Genomic DNA, 11,685 nt, shown 5'->3' with positions numbered 1-11,685 from the left:
ACATTGAAATAATTTTGATTTTTTAAAAAAGCGTATTTTGTGAAGCAATTGGAAGCCTAGAAACAAAAATAGATTCATTATAATCCATTCTGAATTGCTGTTGAGGTGAAGAAAAAAACCCCAGAAAATAACATTAAATCATTCTGGGATTGCTTACAAGGACTGCAGAGCTCTAAAGCCCTTACGGGTTTATTGATGAAAGGCAGTATGATTTCTCATACAAAAGCAAAAACTTTAGAGAAACCAGAGGATTTGAGGCTTTACCTGAAGTAGTCATGGAAATAAATGTTCTCTTTCTTTCAGTCCATTTGAACTGAGTAAGAAAGAGAGAAATGCATTTTAATGCTTTTCAAATCCTCTCAGTGTTTCTGCTGCTCTAACTTCAGGAAACAAGGAAATTCCCCATCTTGTCATTGTTACTTTGGCAGCAGTTAAGGGGGAACAGTTTGTCTTTAATATGGCCTTGAGAGAAAGGAGCCCCCTATTGGAATGAATACAGTAATCCTGTAAGGAATCAGGTCCTACTATCTGGGAAACATAATGAGGCAGAAAAACACATGAGACTAATATTCAGTATTTAAGACCTAAGGGCCTATCAGGTCTGCAATATTGAAAGACCAGTTTGAGCAGAGGTGTACTGTGTACCAAAGCACTTAGTGGTACATGATCATAGAGGCAGGTTCTGTAAAATACTTCGAGATGAGCAGAAGTTCAAGGAAAAAGCTAGGATGGGAAATTTTTAGGGTGGAAGTTGGGCTTGAGGGCTAGAAAGACAAGAATCAGTGAGGAGAAAAAAAATCAGGCTCAAAAAATTTTTTGGTGTGTTCCACCTTTACTTATAGCTTTACCTTATGCTGTTCTTTGTCTTTATAATGCTTTTGCTTTGTGCACTAAGAAATGCCCCATATTGTGGTGTTGATAAGAATTCTCCTGGCATTCCATGTGCTTTTCTTTTTCTTTTCTTTTTTTTTTTTTTGAAGCTTGCTCGCCATGTAGTAATATTTCCTGCTGTACTTCTGCATGAGAAAATGCATGGGAATCTCCCATTCCTAAAATACAAGTATTTGAAAAAAAAAATTGGCACCTATTGAATAACAAATGTAAAGGCTGTTTTTACTTTTTTATCTCAGTGGTCTCTAAACATTGCATTTAGTATTTACTTTGGTCTCCTTCCTCTCCTTCCCACTACAGCTTGTCTCTGGTTGCTTAGTGGAGGTTCTGGTGTGGGCTGGGTTCTCAGGCTGACAGAGGCAGTTATTAGATGGGGGTGAATATGGTATCAGATGATGGGTGGCTATGGCACAGTGGGAGCTGAAGCAGAGATGAAAGGTCAGTAGAAGTAAAAGTGGACTGACTTTAGCCATCAAAGCTAGTTGAGAGCACAATTTTAAGGTAAATACTGTTGATAATTGTGAAAAAGGCTTAAAATTCTTATACTGATTTGAAAAAAGTGACCCTGTGTTTTGTTCTGCCTACTAGACTTGGATTATATGGCTCCTGTCATTTCTCAGATAGAGCTATCTTGGTCTTAAAAACCCGTGCTTGTTACCTGTGTAGTTTTCTGATATCACAGCTATGCAGGATATGCATTGCCCAACTCCAGGAGTTGCCATTTGTAATGATTACAATGTAAATGACACCTCCAGGGGTTATGAAATTTGACTGCTCAGAGTGTGACTTTTCCTCCTATTTAGGATCCCCTGCTAGTCTTGTCTGTGGACTATGAGTATGGCATTGTTTTCCTTATAGCCCTTTTTCCCTAGCAGCAGTTATAACCAGGCCTTGATAAATATGGCATTACTCTGAATGTTTATTACAATTTGTGTTTTATTTATTGAACACCACCTTAAAATATCTGTATTTCATTGGCACTGCATCTGTTGTGGATTTCTCTGGCATTTGGCAGGGCAGGGCAGGGTAGGGGGAGGCAGTAAGGCTGAATTAAGTGCTAATCTATGTTACACTACTGCATGTCTTTTTGCTTATCTTTTTCCCATTCCTTCCTTCAAGAATAAGTTTAAGAAGAAAATCTTTCTTTAAGGATATTTTTGGGAAGAGAAGTAATTTGTTAGGAAATCCATCTTTTGGTAAGTTTAGGCAGAATATATAAAGCCCCATCTAGCTTTAATTTTAAAGCATATTTGGTTTCTAGAAACATTAAAATTGATATTATGTGATGCTAGTGAACATTTATTAAGCTTCTATGATTCACTACTAAAATAAAGCATTATGAGTGATGGACCTTTTAGTAGGATTGCTGTATTAATACAGTTTTCAAATTGAAATGATACAAAGGCTGTATTCTCCAGTCTTTCTGTTATGGGATACCTAAGCCTTTTTATATTAACAATTAAATTATGATTAATCTAAATTCTGATGGGAGTTGAACTCCTTTCGTATAAAACCAGAATGCTTTAGCACCAACTGTTATTGTTATTTGAGTATTTCTAACAAATGCTTTAGAATAATTCCCTTTGGCACTATAGGGATATGCTCTCTGATAGCTTTATTTAGAATTATTCACATTTCTGCTGAAGCACTCCCTTTAGGTTATAGGCTGAAAAGACAAAATAATTCTTTGGGGACTATGATGAGTTACTGAGCTCATTTGGTCAGCCCCAGAGGCTCTCATTTGGCTTTCAGTGTGTGATACTGTTATGTCCAGACATGTGATATACAAAGAAAAACAGCATCCTATAAGAATCTCATCGTCTCACTTTCTAGTACTGCTTTCTTCCTGCTATGCCCAGAGTGTTAGCAGATGCTTTAATCAACAGAATTAAGACCCTAAACCTCAGAGGCCTTTGACAGGCTGGAGAACATCTACCTGGCTGATGTTCCGTAGATCACTTTAGATCTCTGATTGGGGTGGGGTCAAAACAGGCCTTAGAAATTTATACTTCTTTCACCCTATGCTCTGCATTCATTTATCTCTCTGGTTGAGTAATTGGGCAATCCCTTAGCTTTGTGAACAAACATGACCTATGAATTATTGAAATCAGACAAAGTTTTATTCTTCCCAATTTGAGAGCATGGGTTAGATATACACTATTTAAGAATATTCATTTTCAGAAAGCAAACACTAAATTTTTGTATTTCAGCCCTGACTCTGAACTCCTGTTGACTCTTACTCCTTCTTATCTCTGTGAATAGGTAGGTATGGAGCAGAGGTCAAGCAAGACTGGAGAGTTTTGAATTCAATTAGACATAGGCTTCAACTATGGCCATCCACTTACTAAATTTTTTACCTTTGAAAATGTATTTGATCCTAAATTTCTTAATGTGTATAACTGGGAGTTATAAATGCATACTTAATAAAGATGAGGATTAATTGTGATGATTATAAATAAGATTCTTAACCCTAGTTAGATAAACACAAATTAAGTAATAGTTCTTTTTAATTTTTAAAGGTAGTTTTAAATTTTTATTTATTTTTAAATTTTTAGAAGTTTTTTTTAAAGATTTATTTATTTATCCATGTGAAACACAGAGAGAGAAAGGCAGAGACATAGGCAGAGGGAGAAGCAGGCTCCATGCAGGAAGCCCAATAGGGGACTCGATCTTGGGATTCCAGGATTACGCCCTGAATGGAAGGCAGATGCTTAACTGCTGAGCCATCCAGGCATCCCTAATTTTTTAGAAGTCTTAATTTAAATTCCATTTAGTTAACATACAGTGTGATTTTAGTTTCAAGTGTACAATTCAGTGATTTAACACTTACATACAATACCCAGTGCTCATCAGAAGTGCACTCCTTAATCCCCATCATCTATTTCACCCATCCCCCGACCGATCTTCCCTCTGATAACCATCACTTTGTTTTCTAGAGTTAGAAGTGTTTCTTGGTTTGCCTCTCTTTTATCCCTCTTTGCTCATTTTTTTTTTTTTTTGGTTCTTAAATTCCACATACAAGTAATATCATACAGATTTGTTTTTCTCTGACTGACTTATTTGACTTAGCATAATACGCTTTAGCTTCATCCATGTCATTGATGGCAAGATTTCATTCTTTTTATGGCTGAGAGGTAGTATTCCATTGTATACATGTACCACGACTTCTTTTTTTTTTTGTATATTTTTTTTATTGAAGTTTGATTTGCCAACATATAGCATAATACCCAGTGCTCATCCCATCAAGTGCCACCCTCAGTGCCAGTCACCCAGGCACCCCCCCACCTCCCCTTCCACTACTCCTTGTTTGTTTCCCAGAGTTAGGTATCTCTCATGTTCTGTCTCCCTCTCTGATATTTCCCACTCATTTTCTCTCCTTTCCCCTTTAATCCCTTTCACTATTTTTTATATTCCCCAAATGAATGAGACCATGTAATGTTTGTCCTTCTCTGGTGACTTACTTCACTCAACATAATACCCTCCAGTTTCATCCATGTTGAAGCAACTGGTGGGTATTTGTTGGTTTTAATGCTGAGTAATATTCCTTTTAAAAAAAATTTATTGGAATTCAGTTTGCCAACATTTAGCATAACACCCAGTGCTCATCCCATCAAGTGCCCCCCTCAGTGCCCATCACCCAGTCACCCCAACCCCCCGCCCAACTCCCCTTCCACTACCCCTTGTTCATTTCCCCGAGTTAGGGGTCTCTCATATTTTGTCACTCTCACTGATATTTTCACTCATTTTCTCTCCTTTCCCTCTATTCCCTTTCACTAATTTTTATATTCCCCAAATGAATGAGGCCATATAATGTTTGTCCTTTTCTGATTGACTTCTTTCACTCAGCATAATACCCTCCAGTTCCATCCATGTCAGAGCAAATGGTGGGTATTTGTCATTTTCTAATGGCTGAGTAATATTCCATTGTATACATAGACCACATCTTCTTTATCCATTCATCTTTTGATGGACACCGAGGCTCCTTCCACAGTTTGGCTATTGTGGACATTTCTGCTATAAACACTGGGATGCAGGTGTCCCGGCGTATCACTGCATCTGTATCTTTGGGGTAAATCCCCAGCAGTGCAATTGCTGGGTCGGAGGGCAGGTCTATTTTTAACTCTTTGAGGAACCTCCACACAGTTTTCCAGAGTGGCTGCACCAGTTCACATTCCCACCAACAGTGCAAGAGGGTTCCCCTTTCTCCACATCCTCTCCAACATTTGTTGTTTCCTGTCTTGTTTATTTTCACCATTCTCACTGGGGTGAGGTGCTATCTCATTGTGGTTTTGATTTGTATTCCCCGGATGGCCAGTGATGCGGAGCATTTTCTCATGTGCTTATTGGCCAATATGTATGTCTTCTTAGGTTAAATTTCTGTTCATTTCTTTTGCCAATTTCATGATTGGATTGTTTGTTTCTTTGCTGTTGAGTTTTAATAAGTTCTTTATAGATCTTGGATACTAGTCTTTTATCTGATATGTCATTTGCAAATATCTTCTCCCATTCTGTAGGTTGTCTTTTAGTTTTCTTCACTGTTTCTTCTGCTGTGCATAAGCTTTATATCTTGATGAAGTCCCAGTAGTTCATTTTTGCTTCTGCTTCCCTTGCCTTCATAGATGTATCTTGCAAGAAGTTGCTGTGGCCAAGTTCAAAAAGGGTGTTGCCTGTGTTCTCTTCTAGGATTTTTTTTTTTTTTTGCATTTATCAGCTACAGTGATTTATTGAGTGCTTTAATAATACAAGTGTTCATCAACCGATCCACAGTCAAAAGTGGCAGGTCCCTAAGAAATTTACAAGCACTTTAAGTAAATCAAAATACATATTATTTTGTTCAATCCAACAGTCTTCTGTGTGGGGGACAGAAGGCTAGTGATAAACAGAGTCTCAGTAATGCACGGTGATTCTGATTGAAGCTTTTGTACAAAAAACTTGTTCCCCGTAGCATGCACCCACCAATAAAGACTTCAGTACAAAACATTAAGTCTAAGCACTACATTTAAGTAGAAATAAGATGTAATTCTGAATTTGTTTTCCCAAAGATCACATATAAGGAAAAAAATCAAAATAAAACAAACAACAAACAACAAAACCACACAGTAATACAAAGCTTTGTAAGAAAGCTCTTACTATTACAGATCCAACATTGTTTGCACTGAAAACAAAAGTTCCCATCCATGTTGATGTGGGGAAAAAAAAACCAACAACAACCCAAATCTTTCAAGTTAATAGAAATCAAAAAAGGGAATAAATTGAGAAGGGGGGTGGAGGGAAGAAACAAGGAAAAGGAGGAAAAGGAGGGAGGGAGAAAGGAGTGGGGGGATGGATGACATACCATCAGAAAAAGGTTCAAAATTTAATAAAAATAAGAAAATAAGAACCGAGGTCTGGAGGGGTGGGTAGGGCTATTGATGCACTTGGTGAATGTGCTTGCACAGGTCCGACGGGGGCAGCAAGCAGCAGGCCCCTATGTGGCATACTGCTTGGTCCACTGTCTGGCCATCTGGCCATGCTCTGCTCTGTTGGTAATGTACTGTGTGGCAATGCTACCCACTAGAGGGTCAGCAGGGTTGCAATCTGTAAGAATTGAGCAGATGGAGAGGAGAACTTTAGAAATGGTTAGGGCTGGACTCCAGTTGTCCTTTAGGATATCCAGACAGATGACATCCTGGCTGTTAATATTACAGTGATAGATTCTTGTTTGGAAGGTAACCTTAGGAGGTTTAAAAGGATAGTCTGATGAAAAGGTAATGTCAAGAAAGAATGCCTCTCCCTCATAGACAGATCCTGGGGGTCCCAATATAGTTGACCTCCATTCATAAATGTTGTCTCCTTTGGGTCCAGCACTATAGTTGGGAGGAGGGTCCAATGTAATCTCTGCAAGTTCCTTCTGAATTCTTTTAGCACTCGTTGACAATTTAGCAGCTGTTTTGCTGGATATTTTTCCTTCCTTTTTCTTGGGCTGAACTTGTTCTCTTTCCGGTTCTTGTTGAACACTTTCACGTTGGTCTCCATCAGAACTTCCTCCACCAGTGCTTGGACTGTCATCAACTCTTTGTGCCTCAGTGGATATGTTAGATCCCTCAGTGCCGCTGCCTCCACCCGCGGCTGTTCCAGTTCTGCCTCCCAAGGCTGCTGCCCGCCACTGCTGCTGTGGCTGCCTCTGAGTCCTGGAAAGTTCCTTTAGGATTTTGATGGATTCTTGTCTCACATTTAGATCTTTCATCCATTTTGAGTTTATCTTTGTGTATGGTGTAAGAGAATGGTCTAGTTTCATTCTTCTGCACGTGGCTGTCCAATTTTCCCAGCACCATTTATTGAACAGACTGTCCTTTGTCCAGTGGATGGTCTTTCCTGCTTTGTCCAATATTAGTTGACCATAGAGTGTAGGGCCTATTTCTGGGTTCCATTGATCTATGTGTCTGTTTTTGTGTCAGTACCACACTTTCTTGATGATCACAGCTTTGTAGTACAACTTGAAATCTGGCATTGTGACGCCCCCAGCTCTGGTTTTCTTTTTCAGTATTCCCCTGGCTATTTGGGGTCTTTTCTGATTCCACACAAATCTTAGGATTATTTGTTCCAACTCTCTGAAGAAAGTCCATGGTATTTTGATAGGGATTGCATTAAATGTGTAAATTGCCCCAGATAGCATTGACATTTTCACAATATTAATTCTTCCAATCCATGAGCATGGAATATTTATCCATCTCTTTGTGTCTTCCCCCATTTCTTTCAGAAGTGTTCTGTAGTTTTTAGGGTATAGATCCTTTACCTCTTTGGTTAGGTTTATTCCTAGGTATCTTATGCTTTTGGGTGCAATTGTAAATGGGATTGACTCCTTGTTTTCTCTTTCTTCAGTCTCACTGTTAGTGTATAGAAATGCCACTGATTTTTGGGCATTGATTTTGTATCCTGCCACACTGCTGAATTGCTGTAGAGTTCTAGCAATCTTGAGGTTGAGTCTTTTGGGTTTTCTATGTAGAGTATCATGTCATTGGCGAAGAGGAAGAGTTTGACCTCTTCTTTGCCAATTTGAATGCCTTTTATTTCTTTTAGTTGTCTGATTGCTGAGGCTAGGACTTCTAGTACTATGTTGAATAGCAGTGGTGAGAGTGGACATCCCTGTCTTGTTCCTGATCTCAGGGGAAAGGCTCCCAGTGTTTCCCCATTGAGAATGATATTTGCTGTGGGCTTTTCGTAGATGGCTTTTAAGATGTTGAGGAATGTTCCCTCTATCCCTACACTCTGAAGAGTTTTGATCAGGAATGGGTGTTGTATTTTCTCAAATGCTTTCTCTCCATCTATTGAGAGGATCATATGGTTCTTGTTTCTTCTCTTGTTGGTATGATCTGTCACAAGTGTTGAACCAACCTTGCATCCCAGGGATAAATCCCACTTGGTCATGGTGAATAATCTTCTTAATGTATTGTTGGATACTATTGGCTAGTATCTTGTTGAGAATTTTTGCGTCTGTGTTCATCAGGGATATTGGTCTATAATTCTCCTTTTTGGTGGGGTCTTTGTCTAGTTTTGGAATTAAGGTGATGCTGGCCTCATAAAACAAGTTTGGAAGTATTCCATCTCTTTCTATCTTTCAGAACAGCTTTAGTAGAATAGGTATTGTTTCTTCTTTAAACCTTTGATAGAATTCCCCTGGGAAGCCATCTGGCCCTGGACTTTTGTGTCTTGGGAGGTTTTTGATGACTGCTTCAGTTTCTTCCTTGGTTATTGGCCTGTTCAGGTTTTCTATTTCTTCCTGTTTCAGTTTTGGTAGTTTGTGGTTTTCCAGGAATGAGTCCATTTCTTGTAGACTGCCTAATTTATTGGTGTATAGCTGCTTATAATATGTTTTTAAAATCGTTTGTATTTCATTGGTATTGGTGGGGATCTCTCCTTTTTCATTCATGATTTTATTGATTTGAGTCTTTTCTCTTTTCTCTTTAATAAGGCTGGCTAATGGTTTATCTATCTTACTAATTCTTTCAAAGAACTAACTCTTGGTTTTGTTGATCTGTTCTACAGTTCTTCTGGTCTCTATTTCATTGAGTTCTGCTCGAATCTTTATGAACCCTCTTCTTCTTCTTGGTGTAGGTTTTATTGCTGTTCTTTCTCCAGTTCCTTTAGGTGCAAGGTTAGCTTATGTATTTGGGTTTTTTCCAGTTTTTTGAGGGATGCTTGTATTGTGATGTATTTCCCTCTTAGGACTGCTTTTGCTGTAACCCAAAGATTTTGAATGGTTGTATCTTCACTCTCATTAGTTTCCATGAATGTTTTTAATTCTTCTCTAATTTCCTGGTTGACCCTCTCATCTTTTAGCAGGATGCTCTTTAACCTCCACATGTTTGAGTTTCTTCCAAATTTCCCTTTTATTACTATATTTTTCCTCAGAATTTTTATGATAAAAATTCTGATTTTGTCATATGTTTTTTTATACATCAATTGGTACAATCATGTGATTTTTCTTCTGTAGGCAGTTGATGTGATGGATTACATTTACTGATTTTTTTTTTTGTACATTGAACCAGCCTTGCATCCCTGAAATGAATCCCATTTGATCATGGTGTCTGATTCTTTTTACATAATGCTAGATTCTATCTGCTCATACTTTTCTTAAAATTTTTGTGTTTGATGGTACCTGGGTGGCTCAGTGGTTGAGTGTCTGCCTTTGGCTCAGATCGTGATCCTGGGGTCCTGGGATCAAGTCCTGTATTAGGCTCCACTGGGGATCCTGCTTCTCCCTCTGCCTGTCTCTGCCTCTTTGTGTTTCTCATGAATTAATAAATAAAATCTTTTTAAAATTTTTTGTATTTGTAGTATTCATGAGACATAATGATCTGTAGTTTTCTTATTTTGTACTGGCTTTTCTAGTCTTAGAGTGATAACTAGCTTCATGAACTGAATTGAGAAGTGTTTTTCCTTCTCTATTTTCTGGAAGAAGTTGTATAGAATTGGTGTTAATTTTTCTTTAAATATTTGGTTGAATTAACCAATGAAATCATCTGTTCTCAGAAAATCTCTTTTGGGAGTTTTTAGATTATGAGTTCAATTTTCTTAATAGGGCTATTCAAATGATCTGTTTCATGTTATGTGAGTTGTGGTAGTTTTTCTTTTTTTGAGAAATTGATCCATTTCATCTAAGTTCTTGTATAGATGCATACAGAATTCTCTTATTATATTTCTGATATATGTAAGTCTGAAATGTTAATTAATTCCTGTTCCAATCCTAGTATTGATAATATGCCTTTTCTTTTTTGTCAGTCTTTCTAGAATTTTGTCAATGTTGATGAGGGTTTCAAAGAGATAACTCTTTATTTTCTTGATTTTTTTCTATTTTCTTTCTGTTTTAAATTTGTTTCTCTCATATTTCTTGCTTTAGGTTTGTATTTTAAACTTCTTGAGGTAGGAGCTTAAATTGTTAATTTGAGACTTTTCCTTTTCTCTACTATAAGCATTTAGTTCTTTAAATTTTCCTCTCAGCACTGATTTAGCTGTGTCATGCAAATTTTGGTATGTTTTATTCCCATTTTTATTAACTTGATGTAAATTTTATATTTCCTTTGTGACTTCTTTTTTTTTAAGATTTATTTATTTTAGGGGGGGACAGAGAGAGAATTTTAATTCTGAAGTTCATCAGGAAGTTGAAAGTGATTAATCTAACCAGATTATTAAAATATAAACAGCTAAACCAATTTAAATAGTGAACTACTATCACAAAATTTACAAGTTATAGCTTCATTATATTAGTATGAAATATCATAGCTGAGAACTACTATACCTTGTCATTTATAAGACACTGATATAAAACAAAGCATCAAATGTCATCCAAGGGAGACTTCTGCTTTCAGAAAGATAAAGTTGACATTCTTTTACCTATTACTCCCACTAAATAAAACTAAAAAACTTGGACATTATATATAGCAGTACATGATAGGACTGAAAGTTTAAGAGAAGAAGGCAGTCCAGCCTAGGGACTTTGTGACCTAAAGAACAACACAGGTGAATCCCCTGAATTTCCTTTTCACTTCACATATTTCCCATGTGGAGATGAAGAAACTAGCAACTCAGAAGCGTAAATGGATAAAAACAAAAAAAGCACAACAAAAACCTAGTCTACCTAGCCAAAGGATTAGAAAAGAGGCAACTTTGGACATAATTTAGAATGGTATTAGGAAACAACTCTTTTTATTTCCCTTCTTTAAAACTGCAGTGTATCTACAGTGCATATAGCTACAGCAGAAGCTGCTGTATTACTTTTGGAGAATGTGTTGGAACAGATAGCCCAAGTAGTTGCAGCTTAGGCAATGTAGACACAGATTGACTCAGTTCCCAAAGATTTGGATAACAGCCGTTGATACTTTAATGATTTTAGGACAGTTGAACAAGACTTTTCACAGTTGGTGTAAGAATAATAAAGCTCTGTCTGATGCCTCAGTACAAACAGCTCACCTTCCATTTGGAGGAACTGGGACTTACCATACATTAACATAACCTCTTAGGACAGTGACCTCTAATTTCGTCTTTCCAGAACTGGCCTTTTCCATTCTTTAAAAATGTTGACCTATATTGCCATACCAGTGTAGGTACAGTAATTCAGATTTACTGGTGTTCAGTAACTTTCTTCTATCATGGAATTTCTTGTTTAGAAATAATGTAAGCCACTTTTTATTTTCCCAGCTTCTCCTATATTTATGTATTTCTGGTATCAAATTGACATCCCTTTCAAGTGCCTGTTTTGCCTTAGCATTTAATTTACCCCTGGACCTTTAAACGTTTTGCTGCTTATTCACTTGG

At 37.3% G+C, this 11,685-nt stretch overlaps 1 protein-coding gene across 1 annotated transcript; it reads right to left on the bottom strand.

The window, feature by feature from the left end:
- Positions 1-6,211: 6,211 nt before the first annotated feature.
- On the bottom strand, positions 6,212-11,435 carry LOC121476909 (ubiquitin-conjugating enzyme E2 E2-like). The gene is made up of 2 exons (XM_041731058.1): positions 11,368-11,435; positions 6,212-7,061 (listed from the first exon to the last, which is right to left on the bottom strand). Exons 1-2 carry the CDS (start codon positions 11,433-11,435, stop codon positions 6,359-6,361), a joined length of 771 nt encoding a protein of 256 aa, XP_041586992.1. The 3' UTR covers positions 6,212-6,358.
- Positions 11,436-11,685: the final 250 nt, after the last annotated feature.

This window comes from Vulpes lagopus, chromosome 16 (genome assembly GCF_018345385.1).
Source record: "Vulpes lagopus strain Blue_001 chromosome 16, ASM1834538v1, whole genome shotgun sequence".
Taxonomy (NCBI): domain Eukaryota; kingdom Metazoa; phylum Chordata; class Mammalia; order Carnivora; family Canidae; genus Vulpes; species Vulpes lagopus.
The sequence above is the reverse complement of the archived record's forward strand: the minus strand, read 5'-3'. Positions and strand labels throughout refer to the sequence as shown.

Bases quoted from the DNA above. Each gene is read 5' to 3' on its own strand.
- LOC121476909 (XM_041731058.1), bottom strand. From the start codon at position 11,435: ATGGAAAAGGCCAGTTCTGGAAAGACGAAATTAGAGGTCACTGTCCTA. The intron at 7,062-11,367 runs GTAAGTCCCAGT...GGAACTTTCCAG, and splicing joins AGAGGTTATGTTAATGTATG to GACTCAGAGGCAGCCACAGC.